Source organism: Pygoscelis adeliae, unplaced genomic scaffold (genome assembly GCF_000699105.1).
Source record: "Pygoscelis adeliae isolate BGI_AS28 unplaced genomic scaffold, ASM69910v1 Scaffold174, whole genome shotgun sequence".
NCBI classification, from domain to species: Eukaryota; Metazoa; Chordata; class Aves; order Sphenisciformes; family Spheniscidae; genus Pygoscelis; species Pygoscelis adeliae.
The window spans coordinates 6,324,028-6,346,819 of NW_008824676.1; the positions used below are offsets into that span (position 1 = coordinate 6,324,028).

At 38.4% G+C, this 22,792-nt stretch overlaps 1 protein-coding gene across 2 annotated transcripts in view; it reads left to right on the top strand.

The window, feature by feature from the left end:
• OXR1 (oxidation resistance 1) overlaps nucleotides 1-22,792 on the top strand; it is a 152,466-nt gene that overhangs the window by 66,901 nt on the left and 62,773 nt on the right. Inside the window, exons 1-3 of one of the 2 annotated variants that reach the window (XM_009323100.1) lie at nucleotides 11,007-11,078; nucleotides 12,750-12,832; nucleotides 21,690-21,797. In XM_009323100.1, coding sequence (XP_009321375.1) covers nucleotides 11,030-11,078; nucleotides 12,750-12,832; nucleotides 21,690-21,797 — 240 coding nt within the window. In that variant the 5' untranslated portion in view covers nucleotides 11,007-11,029. Of the gene's footprint in view, nucleotides 1-11,006; nucleotides 11,079-12,749; nucleotides 12,833-21,689; nucleotides 21,798-22,792 lie in introns of those variants that run through there. The other variant, XM_009323099.1, reaches the window with a different exon arrangement.

Here is a 22,792-nt window from a genome sequence, read left to right on the forward strand (position 1 = left end):
GGGGAGGAGCGGTTGGTGAAAGACGGCGAGGGGGGGGCGTGGGAGGGCCGGTACGCGGACCCCGGCCTGCCCTGCCGGCGCGCCTGCCCTGTTGCCGGCGCCTGCCCGAGCGGAGGCTGCGCCCCGAAGGGGTTGCGCCAGAAGACGGGTCTAATAACAGAAAACCAACTTTGCTCTTGCTGCACGTCTTTCTGATTTCAGTGGCAGCACTGCTACGTTTAGTTTCATTCCACCTCACCCGCTTTCCTGGTACTTTTATTGACCAGGGTGGGGGAAGTGGAGGACAAACTCCTTGGTTTGAGATCTCCTTTGTGTACAAAGTGGTTTCTGCCTCTCGTGCTCCTGAAGAACGGGCAGTAGTACTTTGGAAGTAGGCTTGGTGACAGTAGGGGCAGAAGCAGTACATCGGCCTTTCAGTGGTCAAACAGGTCAGTCAGGAGACAGTAAGTGACTCTTTTTGTCCTCTGTCTGGGAGTAAGAGGGCTGCTTTTGTCACCCCCTTTCTTGATAATGTCGTTGGGCTGTAAGTATGGGTATTGTAACTTATCTGAAGTGAGCACCCAGACTGGCAAGAAATACCGTGTGAACTGGAGGGGTGGACAGTGAATGTACGCAGGCTGCGTATGCAGAAGAGGACTGGACAGTAAGGATTGGAGATTAAAAACAAACCATGACATAACTAGTAGAAGCAGCATGGTCTAAGGACTGCTTGGAAAGAAAGACATATGAAGTTAAGTTTGTGGAAATGCTTTATAAAAAAATCTGAAGAGCAGTATACAATGAATAGTAAATATTTTCTTTTTTTTTTCCTGTTCAAGAAGCTCTGTGCTAAGTGGATGATAGCATGTTTGTAGTCTGCAGGTCAGGTTGAAGTCAGGTCTCTACTGAAAGATAATATTAAAGACCATTAAGTTTCTTTGTTACTTTAGGTTATTTTGGAAGAGTAAAATAGTTGTTTTTTTTATCAAGAGAAACAAGATCTGCTACTTACTGTGGTAGGCAAGACAGTAGGAATGCCCATGCAGTCTGTCAGGTGTAGATGATGTCTCCTTCTCATCTACATCTGACTTACGTAACCAAGTATATTTACAGTGCCGCTCTTTCTTTCTTTATTCCATGTCCCTCTCCCGCAAGACATACAGGGAGAGAAAGGGGTAGTAACTTGTTTTTCAGCAGTGAAATGAAGTACTTTGAATTAGGCCTCTACAAACTGTTAAAGGCTTGTTGACAAAGATTACTTTTTTGCAGAAGCAAAATGGCAGTAAAACTCTTTAGCATCTTCTGGTCTTTTAATCAGTTATGAGACCATGTGTTCAGCTGTTAGTCTAAAGCATCTCCTGTGATACATGTGACTTCTTGGAGGGGAAAAGCTCTCTGACTATTCTTCCCCTCTTGCTCTGGGACAAAGGATTAATTTAGACTGCATTATAATGTTTTGCTTTTTTTCTCTAGCTTTGAGCAGGAAGTGTATTTCCTCAAATACTTCCATAATGTAATACTTAAAATTTGTATTCATGAAAAGTGACTGCAGTTCTGGAATGCGGGGTGGATTTCTGTGTATACAGAATTTGGTGTGCCTATTTGACAGAACCATACTTTGGGTTTTTCCTAAGCTAGGCAAAGCACACTGTGCAAGGCAATTAGATCTTGGCCCTCCCATGCTGTCTTCTCCTTCACGGGGTTTCCATCAGTTATGGGCAGAAACAAATTCTTGTGACTGTAGACTACTTCTTCTGGCAAGCATTTTGGTGGCTTTCACAAACCACCTGTGCCCTGGTAATGGGTGCTGTGGAAGCTGTAACAATGATTACAATAGTTCAGCTGAAATCCAACCTCTGTTTTAATTAGAGATGGGTCCCCTGACATTAACTTAAACCTTAATGGCAAATTCTAACTACTCCAAATGTTCAATCTCTGTATGCGGTGTTCTGGATCCAGGCCTACTTATTACTCTAGGTTTTTTTCCCCACTTAGGATTTTCAGAAGGATCTTTTCAGTGGCCATTTTCTTTGCGTGGTTCAGCTGTGACTGTGCGCTACTTCTTAAAGGAATAGGTCTTCATAGATACCTTAAAACTCTGTTTCCATGTTTCTGAAACAAAAACCAACCTTTTTTATTCGTAATTATTTTTAATTTCACTTCTACAATAAAGTATCTCAATTTTATTCATGTAATATTAGTAAATTTATGTTTACTGTTCTCTTGCTTGTCTTTCTAAACAGTTGAACAGCTGCTCTATAAGGTTTCTAAGTTCAGGGAGGCAAGTCTGTTCAAATGCTGTACTTTAAATCACTCTTCTGAGCCTGTGTACTTCTTTGGGTATGTGCAGAACAGTTTATAGTATTTCTTAGTAGGGAGAAAGGAGACACTGGGAGACTGAGTAGTGCCATAGGAGGCTGTAAACCTGTTTAACCAGTTTACATTGTTTGTGTCAGCAGCCAAGTCTGAAATAACTTTAGAAAGGTATTTTGTCTTTTAATGATTGTGGTGGAGGATAAAAATGCAAGGAGAACCAGAAATTCTAGAGAAAGAATCTGGCTTTAGTAAAGGTGCTACCAATAATTTCAGAGTGTAAAATTCCTTTAAAAAAAAAAAAAAGGCCTTGTGGGCTTTGAAATATAACTTCTAAAGATAGTCTATTGATAATTTCTAGAAAGAGCTAGTATGTATGTATTCAATGCCTGGATTTACCTAGAAACTTTAGCTAGAACAGAAATGTAGCTTTCTTGTTTATTGGTATGTATTGTAGATGTTAGCATGTTGAAGTTGCACGCATTTTTGTTTGCTTTAAGATTGAACTAAAGGCTTTAGGGAATGTGTGATTAAGGATTATCTTTACTGCAGAATTAACTTGAAAGTTCAGTTTAATTTGAGTCTCATCTATACAAACCTCTTACTTAAATGAGCCAACAGCATGTCTCATAGTTTAGTATGCTGTTTGCTTTGTCTGCTGTGTAAGGGGGAGTGTTGCCAGCAGTGAGGGACATGGTTTTGCTTCTTTTCTGTGACACTGTTGAGGCCGTACTTCGAATATGCTCTTTTGTTTGGTGCACCACTGTTAAAGAAGGCTGCTGAGAAACTGTAGAGGGTCCAGCCAGTATGTTTAGGGGCATAGGGCATATTGACCTGTGAGGAAGGATTGAGGGAGCTGGGCTTCAGTCTTGCAAAGAGGAGACCAAGGTGGCTTAAAGGAAATCTAATTGTGTCCTATGTTTACTTAAAGGGGAACACTCTTCTCAGTAATAAGAGATGATAAAAGAAGGAACAGCAGCCATGAGTTGTAGCTTGGGAGGTTCAAATTGGACGATAGAAAAAACTTCACAAGAAGAGTGGTCCATCACTGCGACAGGTTACAGTTTTAAGCTGACCTAATTTGATGTTGGCAATATTCCTGCTTCAAACTGGAGACTGGAGTAGATGTACTCAAGAGGTTTCTTCCAGGTAACACTTTGGTTCTGTGAGCATATACGTCCATACCTGGAGTCTCGTGCTTCTTCCCTTCTAGACATTTTCACCTCACTTCTGTCTGTGGTCACTTCATGGAGGGAGAAGATAAACTGCACAGGCAGTCTTGACTTCCTGCAGTATGTCTCTGATTAAGTACAGAAGTGAAAGAAATGAAAATCAGTCATTCAGAACTCCTTGTTCAGAGAAACCTCTTAAGCAGTGTGTCAGGGAAATTGTTCTAGCTGCCTTCTATTAAGAGATTTTTTTGTTGCTTTTTTCCCTCAGGCTCAACTTGATTGTTCAGTTCTGAACCATGTGGCCTGTGGGTTTATTTACACTTTTTCTTATCAGCATTCTAGTCTTTACTGTGTATGGTTATCTTACCAATCTATCTGGTAAGCCATGTGGCCTGTCAGTCCTCTGTACTATGGTGAAGGTAGCAGCACTGCATTAGAAAGATAAATGTGCAGGGCTAAGTTACAGTACACTTGTCAAGTCCTGCTGTAAAAGTTAGTATCTTCCTTTCTAAAAATCTGTCTCAGAATAAAGCAGACGTAAGAATAAGGTAGGTTTTCCTCACTTCATCCTTATTCAGTACTTCACTTTTAAGAAATTAACAGGTGTATGAGAGAGGCTTAAACTGGGGAGACGCGATTCTGCAAGTTTTCTTGTACACACTGTTCTGCATAAAGCACGTGTGAAATGTAATAGCACCCTTTACAAAGACGATAACGCTTCACTTTCATGTCTGAAAATACTTCAGTTGGTACAGGCATAAGAAGCAAATGTGATCTTGGAATGTATTAGGCTGGTGACTCAGTCATCTTGTGATATGTTAATTATGCACAATCTCTTCTTCCGACTTATGTGCTACTCGTATATAGAAATTCTTGACTATTCCCTGGGTGTATGTGATTTTAAATGATCTTTTACTTCACTTTATGCTTTGTACTACTACATCTCACCCTGCTTTTTTTTTCTCCAGGCTTTGGGGCTACAGAATTCCTTGTGTGTCCTTTTGCCCAGCCTTTGCTGTTGACTGTGCTTCCGAGTTTTTGATGTGCAATTGAACTGTTTTAAAAAATAGTCCTTTGGGAACTCATTAATATACCCCCTCCATTCTGCTAGTTTCTATTTCACTCTCCCCTTTAGTGAATTTTTGACGTAGCTTACAATTCTTCGTCCTGTTTTTTACTGTTCAATAGGATTCTAATGTATTGGATGTTTTACTGGATTTCAGTTTATATCTGTGTCAGTCATCTGCTAGATTACTAGAATAAACCATACGTAGATTATAAACTAATCTGGTATCCTTCGACTATATTGCATTTCTGTTTTAATGTGTCATGTTGCATTTTTATCTTAATTTTTCTGGTTAATTCCCATTTCTAACATTAAAACAGTTTTGAAGCTGACATTCTACTGAGAACCTGTATGCTCATGGCTGCCTTTCATCTTACTATGTGTGTGAATAATACCTTTCTGTTCATCAGTAAACAACACACCTCACTGTTATATGTGTGGATCTTCCTCTGGCTTGGTTTGGGGAGGCAAGGGAAGAGGTGGCCTTAAAAACAGCTGCAAAACTTATTTTGGTGGTAGCCTCATGCATCTGCATTGCCTGCCAGAAAAATGTGGGAGGAATCATAGTTACAGATAACTCGAATTGCAAGCAAGGCTGTTTAGTCCTGCTTAAAGTAGGGAAGACTATGACTTCAGGCTAGGTTTCTCACTGCTTTATCCAGCTGGGCCTTCAAAACATCCAGGGCTGGAAACTGCACAGCTGTTCTGGCCAATTTTTTACCTTTTGTCCAATCAGAAGCTCTCCTGTTTGTCCACTACGTCTGTTGTCTTTTGTTCTCCCACTATACATCACTGAAGAGCCTGGCTCTGTCATCTTGATACCTGTGGGGAAGTTATCTAGAAGGTACAGGAAAGCTGCTGTTACAGTCCCTCAAAACCATCTCTTCTTCAGGCTGTAGAAGCTCTGTTCTCTTAGCTTCTTCTCACAGCCCTTGTCTACCCTGGTGGCCCTTCACTGAAATGGTTTTTGTTCATTAATGCTTTTCTTATATCGAAAGGGACCGGGGGGAGGGGGGGCGGGAACGGGACGGTGACACTAGAGCCGGTATTCCAAAAGCAGTCAGAGTGCCAAGTTAAGGAGAATAGCTGCTTCTCTCTGGCACGCTCAGTCTGCTGGCTATGCTCCTGTTAATACAGCTGAGGATGCTGTTGGCCCTCCTTGCTGCTAGAGCACACTGCTGGCTGGTGTTTGTCATTCTGCCTACCAAGACCCCCCAGGGTTTCTTCTGCAGACCTGCTCCCTGTCTGGGCAGTGCCAGCCTGTACAACACAAGGGGCTCTTCCTTCCCATGCAGAGGACTGTTGTCCTGTTGGATTTAATAAGGTTCCTGTCAGCCTGTTCCTCCAACCTGTCCAGGTCCCTCTGAATGGCAGCCCTGCCCTCAAGTATGTTGACTGGTCCCCCCAGTTAGATGTCATCTGCAAACATAATGCAATAAACTTGTAAAGTAAGGTGTTCACTGAAGCATTGGGTCTAACTTCACATACATAGTAGATCTGTTTGCATGTCAGCAGAGCAGTTGTAGTGCACAAGTCTGCTACATTACTAGGATAAGCTGACTGATTTTGAGCTCTTAGAGAAACTAGGTACCATTGGCTTAAGTGTGATAAGGCAAAGTGTAAATTCTTAAAGATGTCTAAAGATAACTTGATATTGCTGCTTGATGGTCAAACTGCTTGTTGGGGTATTGTGTAGACTTGAAGATGTACGACTAAATGGGCTTAAATATCTGAAAAAGAAGGACAATAATTATCAGAAAAGTTGGATTCCTTTGCTGTTTCAGTAGAGCAATCATGATTTTTACAAATTTTCATTAATATATACATTTGGCCTGCAGAGAGGTTGTACAGTAGGTGGAAATTGCAGTTAGGTAGTCTCTAATGTGTTAGACTGTATACATACATATTTTAGATGGAACAGGGAAGGAAGCTTACTGTTGTTAATACATACTGTGGCATAATCTGAAAACTTGGTGAAGCATTTCTGTTTACCCTGAATGTGAAATCTTATTTTAGAAGAAGGCCCGTGTGATGCATGTACCACGAGTGTCAGGCATGGAGCTGGCTTTATGTCTCCTAGCCATTTAGAGAAGTGGCCTGCCTTAAATTTGTTTCTATTGAATTGTTTTTCATCCTGAAATCATGCATTTAATTATTTCTGCCTATTACAGCTGACTGTATAGCAGAAAAGAGGGTCATGTGTTAGGGGGATCACAAAATGAACTTGAATCAGTGCTGAATCTGTATTGCAGGAAAAAGCTGTTTTGATGTGTTTCAAGTATTGATGCAGCATTAACAAGGTCTTGGATGCATTTAGTTTGGGGTTTTGCTTAAGAAAAATGTGAACAAAGGAATCATGTGGAGAGTAGTGGCAAAGATCAAGAGTTTTGAGAATATGACTTACTAGGAAAGACTGAATCACAGAATGAGTAGCAGTTGCTTAGCAAGAGGAGACTAAAGGGGGCATTATTTATGACACTGCCTTGGTCTGAAAAACTACCATTTTGGCTAGAAAACTGCAGGCTACTAGCATCTTGTAGGCTGCTATTAGGGCCTCTTTGGTTCTGAAGATGTTAGAAGATAACTGAAAATGATTTTCCAGTAACTTGCATACGCATATCTAACTGCAGGAGAAGGGTCAATGAGACAGTTGTTCTACTGAGATGTAGCCCCTGCTGTTAGGAACCCCAAGTCACCAAGCCTCATGGAATATAAAGAATTCCTACTTTAATCTTTTTTGTTTCTTTATGAATAGATTACAAAGATCTAATTGTTGTTGAGCAGAACTAGTCAAATAAAGATGTAATATCTATGCTTCCTCTGTTTTATCAGTTAGTTGCTTCATGTGCTGCTAAATAACAGCGTACTCAAGAATATTTCAAAGAAAGACTACTTTTCTTTCCTTACCTTCTTGTGATTCAGTTTTTAAAAATCTTTACCCCATATGTGCTGCATGCTTTTTTTAAGAACTGTGAAAAATTGTGTCCTAGACAAGCATTTAACAAGGCTGCCGCCTCTGCCTTTTTCTTAAACACATGTAAATCTAATGCATAACTTGCAGTTCTTGTTGGGGGAGGAGGGAAAGACAAATCATCGTTTTCTCATCTTCTTGACCATAATAAGCTCAATTATTAATTGTAAACAATTTGCATTAATTGTTGACTTGTCCAGCTTACTTGCTTTATCTCAAAGGATAGTTCTTTGGTTTATCAATTTATTCCTCTGGAAGAAGGGATCTTTGTAATTTCTGTTAACATTGAAATGAATAGAAGATCAGTGGCTGAGAAACATTGCAAGTTATTTGAAATTTAAGCTTATCATGCAGGAAAATAGTAGGGTAAAGGAAAATTTAATATATCTTGCTCTATGCAGAGCTTGAAGGTACTCCTAAGCAGTTCTTAGCATGTATCATTGCGTTGTTACTCACAATACAAATCTTGAGTTCTCTTTACCAGCTTTCATTGCCAGAAGCCCAAAGGATGTGCTAGAAGCATCAGCAAACAGAAAATTGAAGGTCTACAATTCAGCTCAGATGGCACACTAAGAAATGAGAAATGTCACTTTTGTCATGTCAATTTGAACTAGCGGTGCCACAGGAATATTTTCAGTCAATCAAAATTCAGTGGCACAGGGCCATACAGAGATAGTTAGTAGAACTCACCTATAAATACTGGAATTTAACTTAAGTTGTCTTCAAATTACAGTTGAATAATGCCACTGACTATTATATATTTCAAGGTCAAAGCTGTCTTATTGAAAGCTATATGTTCCTAAAATATAATGTTCCTAAAAACCTTTTTTCTGTCTTGTATAAATATGTTGGAACAGTAAGTCCTTCTTTCTGGTTATGTTGATGATCATATGTAATGATTCTTATGTTGCTGTCATTTAATCTTAAGTTTCTGTATGCATGCATCCAGTGTTCAGACTAAATACTGGTCTGGTGTAATTTTGAACACTGCTGTCTGTATCTTTCTACTTCTAGTCTTTTAAATCCTTGACAGTTGTAATATTTTCCTGTAATTTGTGGATCTGATATACTTTTTCACTTCAGTTTTTCAAGCTGTTGTGGAGGCCAAGTCTTGCAAAATGGTGGTTCAGAATTAAAGGATCAACCCTGATGTTACAACAGGTCTGGTCTTGTTTCTGTCTAAACCAGCATGGCTAGAGATCTGATAACCTAGCACCACAGATGCCCTTGTTAAACAAGTTACTGTTGAGTCTTCAGGTTGTGTGCAGTGTGGTTGGTGGTGACAGGTTTTTCTTATACCTGTGGTCTGAGAACATCAGCCTTTGGTAGTCTCGCTGGCTTACTGCTGGCAGATGATGTAACGATTGTGTGTAACCTAACAAGATAAGCTCATGTGCAACAGAGTTATCAGGAAAATAAGTAAAATTAAAGGATGAGACTGATTCCTATTGGTGCTGAGGTCTTTTCAGATCATTGTATCCTATGCTGGCAGTTGTTTCTGTTTTCACATAATTCCTAGAATACCAGGGGCACAAGGATGGCTGACAGATGCATTTACTTTCCTCTCAAAAATAAATAGCCTGGTCATTCAGCGAGAGATAGTTGGAGACTTAGTATGCCATCAGGGAGGTTGAATTCATGTCTCTGCTACTGTGACCTATTTTCACAATTGAAATACCTCCTAGTTTTGTTTCTGAGATGTTAGGTGAATTGGACGGGTTCTGTATGAACAGACAGCTCAAGCACTCGGACTGTGAGCAGAGGTGTGGCATTTGAGGTGTCTACCCAGTGCTTGGCCAGCTGGGTAGTCAGTGCACACATAGCTCACTGCTGCCTGCCTCCATTTCTTCTTGGCTTGGAGGACTTAGGTCACAGTAGGTTACGAAACACTTGAATCCTGTATCCATATAGTGAGGGGGAAATAAAGCTATTACAGAGGGAAGAAATGGAAGTGGGCACTGATGGCAAGGGTAGGAATTACGGTGTTAGGTATGGGAGGGGATGAGATAAGAAAAAATATGAAAAACTGCAGATTATAAGCTCCTGAGGAATTTGTGGTAGGAGTTCTCCTGGCATCTGCTTTTCTCCAAGGTGCCTCCAACAGGGACCTTCCTTCCCCACCTCTACCCCCCGGTTGCTCTTACTTTCCTGAAGTTACCTGAGTGCTCTGAAATCTAAAGCACAGTAGGTCCTTCTGCCCGCAAGAAAAAATAACTTTCCTTTTTTATTTCTGGCATAAGGAACAGAACTGGTTATTTGTGCAAGACTTTATTCTACTGTTCAGTTACTGGAAAGGGAGAGATAACTGAACTTGACCTCTGAGTGGTACCTGTCTGCAAGCTCTTTAGACACTTATACACAAACTAGTAAAAAGAAAAGGGAAACTTAAATCTGGGTTAGGGGAAAAAAAAAAACCACAAACAACATTAGGCTGTATACAAATGAAGTGTGTATATACATTTTTAGTATGGGCTGCTTTATTTCTATCTAATAGTGGGGGAGGGGGGCAGGGGAAGAAGATGCTTGTTCTACAATAGGAGTGCTCCATGTATAGATTAAGGTATGTATGGGATCCTGGATGAGATCAGCTGCATCCTTTGACTTTTGCTCAGGAGTATTTGAACCAGACTGGTGTTGAAAGAAAAAGATTAGGCTGCTGGCAAAGCTTTGGTATGGGCTGAAAAACTTGGAACAGCTACAGTCAAGCAGCTGTTGCAGTTTCTCAGTAGCTTGCTGAGGGGGCACCCGTTGTGTTGCAAGGTCAGGCAGAAACTTTGGGAACAAATTATTTGACCGGAAGAAGAGCATGTTGGCTACTACTAGTCTACACACAAACTTCTAGTGCATTTTATTCATTACCGGATTGGCTTAATTTGCCCTAGCGACATTTGTAGCATCTTCAAAAACTGTTAATATAATCAGAAGTAAAGGTTTCTTTCAGTTAACTTTTTAAAAGCTGCAATTAATAGAAATACCTTTTAATGTATTGAATGAAGATAGTAGGGTGCAGAATTACAGTGTTTAGATTTTTGGAATTCCTAGAAAGCTTTTAAAAGTAGGCTTAAAGTCTTGACTGTCATTCATAGCTGTAAAAACTTACCATAATTAATACCCTCTATAGATCAATTTTTCTCTTGTAGATATGGGAACGTTCTCCCTCGGACTTTTTTCAATATATTAAGAAAAGTAGAATTAGTCCAATGTTTATTTCCTTATTATATAAAGAAGACCCCAGGAGAGTTACATTGAAGCTGCTAGAAATCATTTTTATTGTTGCCCTCTGCAGCTTGCCCAATACAGTAAATGTGAGGTATTTGCTGAGGTTTTGTTTTTGTGTGGTTTGTTTCTTATCTTTTGACACTGCAGAACTTCCTGTGTATTTTGTGTTGGATTTTTTCCCTCTCATATCTTGATAGTTTCAACTATCCACATAGAAATGGAGCAGGGGGGAGCGTATATGAAATTCATGCAAGTATGTGTCTAGTCTCTTTTCCAGTGTTGCAGTCAGGATGCTAACTAAAAATAGTAATGCAGAGAAGTTGCTGTCAATTTATAGCAAGTTTCCTTAGTACCTCAGGTGAGGCTTAAATAGATGTACAGCATGTTTTCTATTCTTAATCTAGCCATGCTAAAATATTTTAAAATAATATATTTTGTAAGGTTTGTTTTGTCTATTCAATTTGGCTTGAAATATTTGACTAAATATATTCGGTTATGGTAACAGAAATTTGAATGTATCAAAATGGGAGTATAACTAATCCCATTGTAGCATGAAAACCTAACATCTCATTCATGTAAGTATTTTGGGCTCCTTAATAGCAGATATTTAACTGTTGAAGGTGGAGGCCTTGTGACAGAGCCCTAACTTCTTAACAGATTCATCTCAAAAAAAATGCATGTGTGTATATAAATGGATATGTTAAAAAAAAAAACCACTTCTAGAGATGTAGAATTAAATGTTTTCTGTTGAATCATATAAGTACAATGTTGCATTGTCTTTATCATAAATATCAGGCCAATTAGTATCAAAAAGTAGAGTATACTTCAGATACAAATTGTTGTTGATTTGGCTTATGAAATGGAGGTCGTCAAAATACAGTGCCCCAATAAAAAGAATGGTTCCTAAATTGTGTTATTTGTTTAGGATCTTTATTGTTTATGCATAGGCTGTATGCATTTGCTACAAACAGGATATTTGCAAAGTTAAACACTAATGCTCTTTGTTTTATAAAAAAAAGCATTAAATACTCTACTTATCAAACAGCATTTAGGCAAAATATCCCAACTGATTAGGTTGAATATACAGGAGCTCTAGATCATCTCCCCTCTAGGCAAAACTAGACCGGGTATGATATAAAACCAATTAAACACAGTAGTTCCAGAAATGTGCTTCCCTGTACTCGGCACTGGTGAGGCCACACCTCGAATACTGTGTTCAGTTTTGGGCCCCTCACTACAAGAAGGACGTTGAGGTGTTGGAGTGTGTCCAAAGAAGGGCAATGAAGCTGGTGAAAGGTCTGGAGAAGAAGTCTTATGAGGAGCGGCTGAGGGAACTGGGCTTGTTTAGCCTGGAGAAAAGGAGGCTGAGGGGAGACCTCATTGCTCTCTACAACTACCTGAAAGGAGGTTGTAGCGAGGTGGGTGTCTGTCTCTTCTCCCAAGTAACTAGTGATAGGACGAGAGGAAATGGCCTCAAGTTGCTTCAGGGGAGGTTTAGATTGGTTATTAGGAAAGATGTCTTTACTGAAAGAGTGGTTAAACATTGGACCAGGCTGCCCAGGGAAGTGGTTGAGTCACCATCCCTGGAGGTATTTAAAAGATGTGTAGCTGTGGTGCTTAGGGACATCGTTTAGTGGTGGACTTGGCAGTGCTACGTTAACGGTTGAACTTGATGATCTTAGAGGTCTTTTCCAACCTAAATGATTCTAGGATTCTAAATGTTGCTTCCCTCATGGGATCAGTCTCCTATTTAGTCTTCCTTCATTAATAGCTTCCTGGATAGCAGCAAGTACTTATGCAGTTAATTGATTCCCAGTTATCAGTGGTTTATATTGGTCAAATTCTTAAAGCATTGCAGAGGAATGAAGTCCCTATTCTAGCAGCCGGTTGTCTGTTATACAGAGTCACCGGGAGCAAGCTGTGTAACTGGTGAATTAGATGTCTGCCCACGGGGCTGTAGTCAGCAGCCTGTGACAGTACTGAGAGAGGAAAATGAATTTAACACGCACGTTGCCTCAATTTTTTTCAGACACTGGCCAGAAGAAGACCCCAGACAAGAAAGATGGGCGACGAATGTCTTTTCAAAAGCCTAAAGGGACTATTGAATATTCTGTAAGTTACTGCTTTATTGTTAGAATGTCATTGCATAACAAGTGCAGACTTAAAGTTTCATTACAAAATATAAGCAAAACAGTAATGCGTGTTACCTTTAATCTTAGAATTCTGTGTATCTGATAGCTTATTTTGACAGGAATTAAATCTGGAATTAGCTAGTAGTACTTGAGTAATGCTTTTTTTATTTGGCTTTTTTTCTTTAAGTTACTTTTTTCTTCCAAAAAACCCAACCTAATCAATCTGTTGACTAGTTCACTTTTAGGTAACTAGTTAGAAATGGTAAATAACATTAATTATAAAATCTTGTGTAAGTTCCCTGCTTTCAGCATTATTAATAAACTGTTGACATCAGGAGAAATAACAGAATGAAGGGGGGGGGCTATATCTTGATACTGACCTTCTGGCATTCTCCTAATAATTATCATAGATCTATACCTTTTACCGTACAGATCTGTTTCTGCAGCAGTATCTGAAAATGGAGCCTTTCTCTGCCTGTTCTGTTCTTGAAATGACCCTCAAACTGTACCGCAGTCAGCTTTTCACATTTGTGGTTACTAAGGGAAACTGAAGTGAGAAGTATCTGTCTTGTGTTATATACTGAAAATATAATTAAGCCTTTAAATAATGCTTATAGGGTTGACATTAAAATAGGGAAAGTCTGTCACAGTTATCTTTGAATGCTTTTGAAGTCGGACATGATAAAATGAAAATGAGAACTTCTTTGTAAAAAGTCTTTACTTGACCTTTTGGTGTTCTCTTATTCCAAGAATAAGAGATACGGGGGAGACTTAACTCTTAATGTTACATTAAGCCAAGTGGTGATATGGCTTAACTACTGAGAAGGCTGTGATAGTCGTTTGGAGGGAGACAGAGGATGTGTGTATTGGAGCGAGAAGCACTTCATTAGTGTGGCTTATATTGGGAATTTGAATATCATTCTAGCCTATACTAAAGACTTCCTTGAAGTTGAAATTCAAAAAAGAAATTTCTTCTGCTTAAGTTCTAGCAGCTGAAGAATGGTAAAGTAAATGTGACTGTTTCTATTACATTAACCCCATTTTGTCTGAAATAATTGGAAAAAATGCTCAGGTGTAACTCTGTAAAACTGGGGTTCCTCTTCAGTCAGTAAATCCCTTAACTTGTCTCTTGCCACCATGTGCATGCATGTAAGATTCCAGGCAAAGCTAAAGCACCAAGCTTTCCTTTTTTAAATTAGTATGTTTGTGTCAAGTTGTCATGTACTTCTGCAGGTTTTTGTGTTCCAGTAGGTGGGGTTTTATTTGCTAAAATAACTTTCTTAATACGTACTGAAGTACGTATAACTTCCTTGTGAGTCAAAAAGACGATTCGCAAGAATCAAAGACTTCTTGTCTTTAAACTTAGTCCAGCTTCTAAAGGAGCCTGTTGTGTGTATGGAACACGGTGCATTTCAGCTTCACAAGTGCAGTATTCTGTCTGGTCTTGCTGTACCTCTCACTTGTGAAGTACTTGATGTAACTTAAGTTTTCAGAGCTTTTGGTTATGTGTCCTGTACATATGTCTTAATAAAATGCACAGATCTAACCTTTAGGAACCAAGGTTATGTTCACTATATGTATAAGAAAGGTCTGGTAACTATTCTGATAATTTGCTACTGTTATTATTTATGACTTTATACCCCGTGGAGAGATGAACTTATGTCTGGTTTCTGCCTTCATCCTACAACCTCTCAAAGGAACAACACACACACATATACACACACACACACACACGTATTTATATGTCTGCATGTGTTGCTGCTTTGAGGATTAGTAGGATGAAAGCAGAAACCGGGCTCCCCACCCCACCCCGCCCAGTATTGTTGAAAAGTTAGTGGAGTTTTTCTGCTTGTTGTTTTAATAATAATTTAATGTGTTAGTTTTTCCAGTGGCTACATGGTTTTAAGAGGGAAGGGCTTATTTGTATTCCTGAAGTTCAGAGTGAGATAGAATCTCACTGGTGCAAACTATGGGTTTTTAAGGTGAAATACACTTCCCACCACATTTTTTTAAAAAAGAAAATCATTACTTTGGGGACAAATAAACAAAAAAATATATTTTCTCTTTAAAGATAAAGGCAGTTGATGTTAAAGATTTAAATCTAAAATTCCCAAAGTATGAAAACTTGGAACTACTGTTCTGTATATAGCACCAGCGAGAAGATGTCAACAGATGTGGTACTAAGTGAGGGAAGCAAGTCCTAAGCTTACCCAGGCTAGTAGGTTTAGAAGAATGTCACTAAGTTAATTTTCAGTGACTGCCTCCAAAGGATATAGAAAATTCTGGTTTTATTTTCACTCTTATTGCTTAGTCAGTGAACAGATTTTTTTTTTCTAAGTTAATATAGTTTCTCTTCTTCTGAATGTCAGTCAACAGATTAGATGCAAATTGATATTATCTATTATTTCAGAATTCACAGTTGGTGCTCCAAGCCAATTGTTTTCCCCTTCTGCATACAGCTGATGCACGTGAACAGGCTCTAAGGACCAACAGAGCAGATAGTTTAGGTGAATTATTGTTACTAGCTAGAACTTTTAGTCCTTTTTATGTTGTAAAAATAGCATTTTTACATTGCTTTTACTTGACATCGTTATATTACCATTGCGTTAGAAGTATTTTGTGTTATGTTGTACAAACACAACCAGTGCCTGCCTACAAGCGTTAGAAGAGCTAACTACAGATAAATAAAGGAGCATAAGCAGACAGCGTTGGCCACTGATCACCAATGATACTAGCATGGTAGCAGTTGCATGACTTCAGCAAAAACCTAACCCCTCTTCCTCTTGAGGAGAAAAAGGAAATAATTGTGGCTATTTACAGATAGTTTTTTTTTTTTCTCAAGTGCAAAGCACTTTTTGTTGGAGGAAAAAAAAAATTACAAGTGAGCAATGGAGGCAGATGATCTGGTTTATCTCTGTTGGAGGCTTCACTGTAAGACTTTCTCTTTCCTGCCCTACTCCCTCCTCTTTAACTCTCTGGGGATTGAAGGCTGTGCTTTTCTCCTGAAATAGCAGATCGGCACTGTAACACACACAGAGTGTGTTGTCCAGATCACGAGAATAGCCTGATATCAGTTAATGAAGGTCACACAAGTTTATAGTAGACTAGTGTCTTCAGTCTTAAGACTGAATTTTAAGTTTAGCTCAGACTCCTCAGTGTTGAACTGCTGGTCTTCCTGCATGTGATCTTTTCCCAGTTATTTAGTGCTAAGTTCAACATCCGGAAACTGGGTCTTGACTCTTTTGTTTTAGTTAGAAGCCAGTTAGATAAGTATACTGAGAACAAAACTGCAGGGGCTTCTGAAGTCAGCTTCTTAAGGTAAAGCAAGGAGGAATTTTTTATCCTTTCTTAGCTCAAGGGCCGTGGGTGGCAAGTGCTTTTGTGGTGACCATCAAACAGGTGAAAGTTTGCTAGAATTTGAACCTACATGAATACTTGGAATTTCTTGTTGTAATGACTTGCTGAACATGTTTAGTTTGAGAGTAGATAAATAGTGAGTATCTGCTAATATCTTTCTAGAGGAACTGTGGATTTCACTTTCAATCCTAGGGTAGCTTGGATAGAGAGTGCTAAAGGTTGTCTCTTCTGGTGCAGCTAGTTTTATTGCCATTGTAAGCCTTTACATGCTGTTTAGACTACTACACACTTAAGAGTTTTTGCTTTTTTCTTTTCTTTGAGCATGCTGCTGTCATAGTCTTTTTCCCAATTTTGGGGAATTTAGAAGATGTGGATCATAATGATGGCATATTACTTGACCTGTTGTATCTTTTGCCTAATTTAAAAATGATTTTTGGAGTTGCTTTTATGATATTTACAAGTTCCGTTTTCCTGATGTTGCATATTATAGAAATTAGACCTATTAACAATTAGTTAATATAGTCATAATCTGTTATTTCTAAGGGCTTGGGTACAGCACCAGAGTTGTTGTGTCCTCTTCTCCCCTTTGTCCTCACCCCTCCTTCTAGTCTTCCCATCCCTTTAATTTTGTTAGTTCCTTTTAATACTTTTAAACCATTGTTTTGTTGTTTTCTGGTTCTTGAACAACTAGTCTTGAAATACTTAAAAAAATTTAAATAATTATTTGTGCACTCTGATTAATATGTATTCAATGTATAATTTTTAACGGAAGAATGAGTGAACTCCAATTGTTGAGATGCAATGATAGTAAGGTTTATTAAAATATCAGAAGATAATTTGGTTAAATAAGGTTTTTAAATAACTTTGCCAGCTGTTAAACTGACAGAAATGAAGGCAGTTTGAACCATAGTCAGTGTTCAATCTGAAGCTATTTGTCTACAGGTCCACACAAGCACAACTGGCAAACATGGGTATGTAAGTAGTGCACCATCAGTGGAAAAGGGGTAATGGGATGTACCTCTGTTCCAGTGGGGACACAATGATTTGAAGAGTGTGTTTGATTTAGGATTTATTGGAAAATGAGGATGGAAGGTGTGGCTCTTTCTGTATCTAGTCATATCTGTAAAAACTGATTTTAGCTAACTTAGAATTCTAGACTTACTTGTATACATATGTAAGTGACTACGTAAGGTAAAATAGGTAGTAAGGCCTTATGTGTCATATCTCTACATAAAAGTTGATGACTAGAAGCTCTTGCTACTGAGTATAGGAAAGCTACTTATATTTTAAGAAGCTCTTCTTCAACAGAAGTTTGTGTGCATTAAGTCTAATGCAGTCCTGACTAAGTGATTCTTGTTTTCTTTTTATGTTTTCATTAACTGGTAATGCAATTATCATGCAAAGCCAATGCATGAGACGTATTGAACCATTTCAAAGCACCAGTTGGCCTGCTCAAGTCCATTTCAGATTGTTTCAGGGAATAAAATAGTGTTTTCACATCTGGTGGTTGTTTTTCAGAGGTTTACTTGTATTTGAACAAATCTTGCGATTCTGTTAAAATCATGAAACAATGTAATCACAGTTCATCATCCCTTTCTCTTCTCAAAAGGGAAAATTGTCCTATGAAGATTCAGCATAGTGGTTTAATATCCAAATATTTATATAAAAGTTCTTAATATGCAGAATAGAATTTAAATAGCTACATGCATAATATATGGAAAGTTTGTTTCCTGGGAGAGAAGGAATGACTTTTTGCCCTGTCTTCCAGTATTGAATTGATGGGGGGAAAATGATTGGAAAAGCTGGGGGGTGGCTGTGGTATGTGGTGGCGTGTTTTTTCTTTGTTAGTTCTTAAACTAGGCTTTTCCACAAAATTATTCTTTCAGCTTTTGGCTGTTCAGATTCTATTTTTCTGAAATTGTAGACAGCCCGAAAATTGGAAAATAGGCCTTTGAATATAGGGAGGTACTTCAGGAAGCCTTTGTTACATGAACAGTTTCTTTGTTTTAAGAAAGTATCAGTGCTGGTCTCTGAAATCTCATGTAGTGTGGAGATTCACCTGTGCAAACTTTACAGCCAAATAAGAAAAGGAAGCTGATATTTGCCATTCTTGTGTTCGTGATTTGTGAGATAAACCCTTTAGTTGCCAAGAGATCTCATCAGGTGGTTTTATTTCTGAAGGCTGAAAAGAGTGAATGCACTCTTAAAGGGCTTAAGTTTTGTGGTTTTTATTTGAATGCTTTTAATTTATTTTATATCATATCGTAAGTTAGTCTAAAATCTCAAATATTTCAATCATAAGTGATATCTAAAGAATATCTACCTAGCAGCTAACCATTGTCTTCCAACACTTATGTGAGAGCAAACTTTTGAATTAGGCAAAGCTTTTGAATATCACTTTACAGTTCGTTTTAGCAAACCTTCTGCAGTATGTAGAGCTTTTGATGGAAACACTACTGTTCTTTGATTTGGTTGTCAGTTTTGTTATAGTATATGGAACAAGTAGTACATACCTGGTCAGATTAGGGCCCTGTTTTGAGTTCTGCTTTAGTACAAATTAAAAGTGGCATACAAGAATATTCTTATTTTTTCATATCTATGTGATCATACAGTACTAGATTACTAAGAGGTACTGTAATCATAGAATCATTAAGGTTGGCAAAGACTTCTAAGATCATCGAGTCCAACCGTCAACCCAACACCACCATGCCCACTAAACCATGTCCCTAAGCGCCTCATCTACACATCTTTTAAATACGTCCAGGGATGGTGACTCAACCACTTCCCTGGGCAGCCTGGTCCAATGTTTAACCACTCTTTCAGTAAAGACATTTTTCCTCATGTCCAATCTAAACCTCCCCTGGCACAACTTGAGGCCATTTCCTCTCGTCCTTTCGCCAGTTACTTGGGAGAAGAGACCGACACCCACCTCGCTACAACCTCCTTTCAGGTAGTTGTAGAGAGCGATAAGGTCTCCCCTCAGCCTCCTTTTCTCCAGGCTAAACAGTCCCAGTTCCCTCAGCCGCTCCTCATAAGACTTGTGCTCCAGACCCCGCACCAGCCTCATTGCCCTTCTCTGGAGACGCTGTAACACAGTCTTTCATACCTGAAATACCAGTAGAGAGAGATATTTGCTGCTTTGTTTAGCTTAATGTCTTCCTATATAGAGAATTGTCATAATAGAATTAGGAATTTATCTAAAAAAAGCTCATTGCCATTTCTTTGGCAATACCTATCTTTTTTCCTTAGTGAATCTAGGCTGACAAATGCACCTTTACAAAATGGTAATGAATTCTGTATGGAAGGGAATTCTTTAACTCTTACTTGTGAACCTTAATTATGTTGTTATCCCAAACCACCCCCTGTTTTTATCTGTTGAATCATAACAGACTTCAAAGTATGTTATATTTGTAGCACTTTTTCTTTCAGGACAATCCACTTCTCTATTTAAAGGATGTAGTTTGCTTCTCTTACATCTGTCAGTTGCACTTTTTTATTCCTGTGCTGTCAACATGTGTTCACCAACATGACATAACTTTGAAGTGAAAGAGTTTCTTTTCCTAAATTCTTTTGGGGCTAGTGTTCTGTTCAGGGTTAAGTTTTGGAATGTTTAAGTGGGAATGCATTTTGAGGAGCAATTATTTAACTTTTTATATACTACTTTTGCTTTGCAGCCAGTAGGAGCTCTGTTTGCCAGCTATTCTTGCAATGCAAATAAAATGTATTGAAATATTAAATTTAATCACCCAATATTAACTAGCACTATAACCTGTAGATACCTATTCTTCCGCTCTGGCAAAATGTTTGCTGCTTCTGTAAAGAATAAATGTGCCGTGTTGCATTCTACTGACAGCAAAACATATAATGCTTATTAGTTATATGGAACATACTAATTCAACTGGAACAGTCCATAATAGAGTACGGCTGGAAGCAGGCTAGCCCAATGTATGTTTTATTACTTATCTCCACTGCAGTACAGCTACTGAAATAGAGCGGTTTAGTCTTTAGGTTCCAAACGCTGCCTTTTTCTGTGTCACTGTGTAAGGTCAAGGTCTACTCTCAGAGCAAGCAATACGAAAAGCTATTAAAACATGTATGCTCCGAGACTTTTCGTTCCCTACCCTCAATTTTTTTCTGCCTCCGTTCAATTGTTCAAGCAGAAGTAAAGGGTATCTACCTTTTAAGTCTAGCGACCGTTGACAAGACATACAAGACATGTTGCTCCCACATTTTTGTTAAGGAAGGTGAGTGAAGAGCAGAAGATACCTGGTGGGTTTGCAGTCAACTAATGATATCCACTGTCTTTCTCAAAACAGTCGTGTGTAGAACATACGCTATGAAGAAAAATGTGGTTTTGTCTTTCACTTTTTTCTCCCTTCCCTACTTTTCCCTTGAAAATTAAGTAAACAAAAGGGAATTTAAAAGAGAAAGCATTTTTTTCTGTAATTGTCAAGACTTAAAGTGAATAGCCTGAAAATAGAAGGAAAATTAAACCTGTGAATAATTAGTCTAATACTATTTATATAGAGTGGAAGGTGTATATCTTCTGCAGATGTAATAAGAGGGGCAAATGAGAAGACATTTAAGACAGGAGTCAGTGGAATCTTTCTAGCTGTGCTCCATATTTAGCAACACAAATGTAGCTTTGCTTTTTACTGCTTCATCTTATCTTAACTGATAAGATTTATTTTTTCCTGGTACAGTGTTTATGAAGCCCTGTGCCAATATGCAGTAAACTTTTGGTTGTATGCTCCCTTGTCATATTATCTTCACCATTCTTAAATGCTTGCTATGAATTCTTTATTCTGAAATCCTCCCTGTGAATTTTTTCCCTTTGCTTTTTTTTGTTGGTTCATATTGAATACATTTTGGAAGATGGGGGTGAAAATAAGTGCTTGAAAAAAATCCTTTCCTTACTTGGGAATCACCTGCTCAAAATGCTTATGCTCCATCTGCTGTCACGCTGGTTGAGCTGTTTTGCTTCAGTATTTTTACTTTTTATCTCAGTGATGGATTTTACTTGAAAGTCAGGTTAACAGAAGCATATTTCAATAGGAAGTGAGCGTGTTTGCGTTTATAGAGTTTGCTTCAGCTTTCTATAAGCGAAGAACAGAGAAGAGGAGTTCAAGAGGGAGAATGAAGGGTTCTGTGAAACCAGTCAATCGTAGATTGGTCTAGTGGTACCCAGCAGTGAATTTATAGACCAGAAGTTCTGGTGCAATGACTGACACTTCTGGCCACCTGGAAACATAGTGGGAAGGCAGGTGTCCTTATATGGGGTTGCAATAGACTAGTATTTAGGGGGTAGGTATGGGGGTTTTGTTGGGGTTTTTTTGGGGGGAGGCAATCATAAGATATGAAGACTTAAAGTTCATCAAAATCTTGGTAAATCTACATGTGATAAAATTTGTAAGCTGCTATTTGAACTAACTGCTTACAGGTTTGTTTTTCTTTTTCTTTTTTTCCCCCAATTGATACAGGTGGAATCAAGAGATACTTTAAACAGTATTGCCTTGAAATTTGATACAACACCCAATGAACTGGTTCAATTAAATAAGCTTTTCTCCAGAGCAGTCGTTCCTGGACAGGTACTATTACACTATATATATTACTTATCCAACAAAGACCTTTTTCCCTATATTTCTCATCTCTACCAGAGAAAGTGTTAAAGTACTTCTCTTAAGGATTTTCCTATTGGCTTTGTAAAAGACTTTTTCATTTACTCTAGTTTGTGAATTCCTTGTGCCTATTAAATAACTGCCTAAAAAGAAAACATGTAATGAAGCTACCTGTCTCTTAAATAAGATCAGGGGACTTGTAAAACTAAATATACTTAATAGTAGGTGCAAGCTAAATTGTTACTTTGCAAATATAGCAGGCTGTTTACCAGCTCTAGCTCAGAAGACAAATTCAGGGTACAGCTTACAAACAACATTCCTGACTACATGTTACTGCCTGCAGTTCTATTTTAATAAATTGAATAATGTTTCCATTCCACCCTGAACACTTGCTGTCTTTACTGGCAGTATAGGAACTATCATTCACTTCTTATAGGTCACTATTGCTTACATCTTTTTCTTTCCCTTTTTTTGCCTTCACTTTTCATTTCTCTTTGAAAGCCAGGCCTGGAAACAAGTGATAAGTCAGCTATGGTATTAGCCCTTTGTTTGAAGAAGGAGGAAAAAAAAAAAGCCCTCTGTTTATTTCTGATTATTGCAAAACTTTGCCTAGGTAGCTTGAATGCCTGTGGTGGCCAAAATAATATATTTCAGGTGTGAATAACTTCAGTTGATTTTTTTTTTTTTTAAACATTCAGTGCTAAGAGCTGTGTCTATGAACTTGTTCCCCAGCCCGTTTCTTGGTTGCTCAACTAGTGGAGTCATAGCAAGAGAAATAATTGGGCAGGTCTTCCTTGGACACTGTATCATGTGTTTCTGGCATGCTCTATACTTTTAATGTTTTCTATCTGAACTTTTTCCTCAATTATTATGACTAAAGATCAATCTTATCTCAAGACAGCATTTAAGAACTTTAAAAGCTAAAATTAAGAAATACTTTTTGTGGTATTGTTTATTCCCTCAAC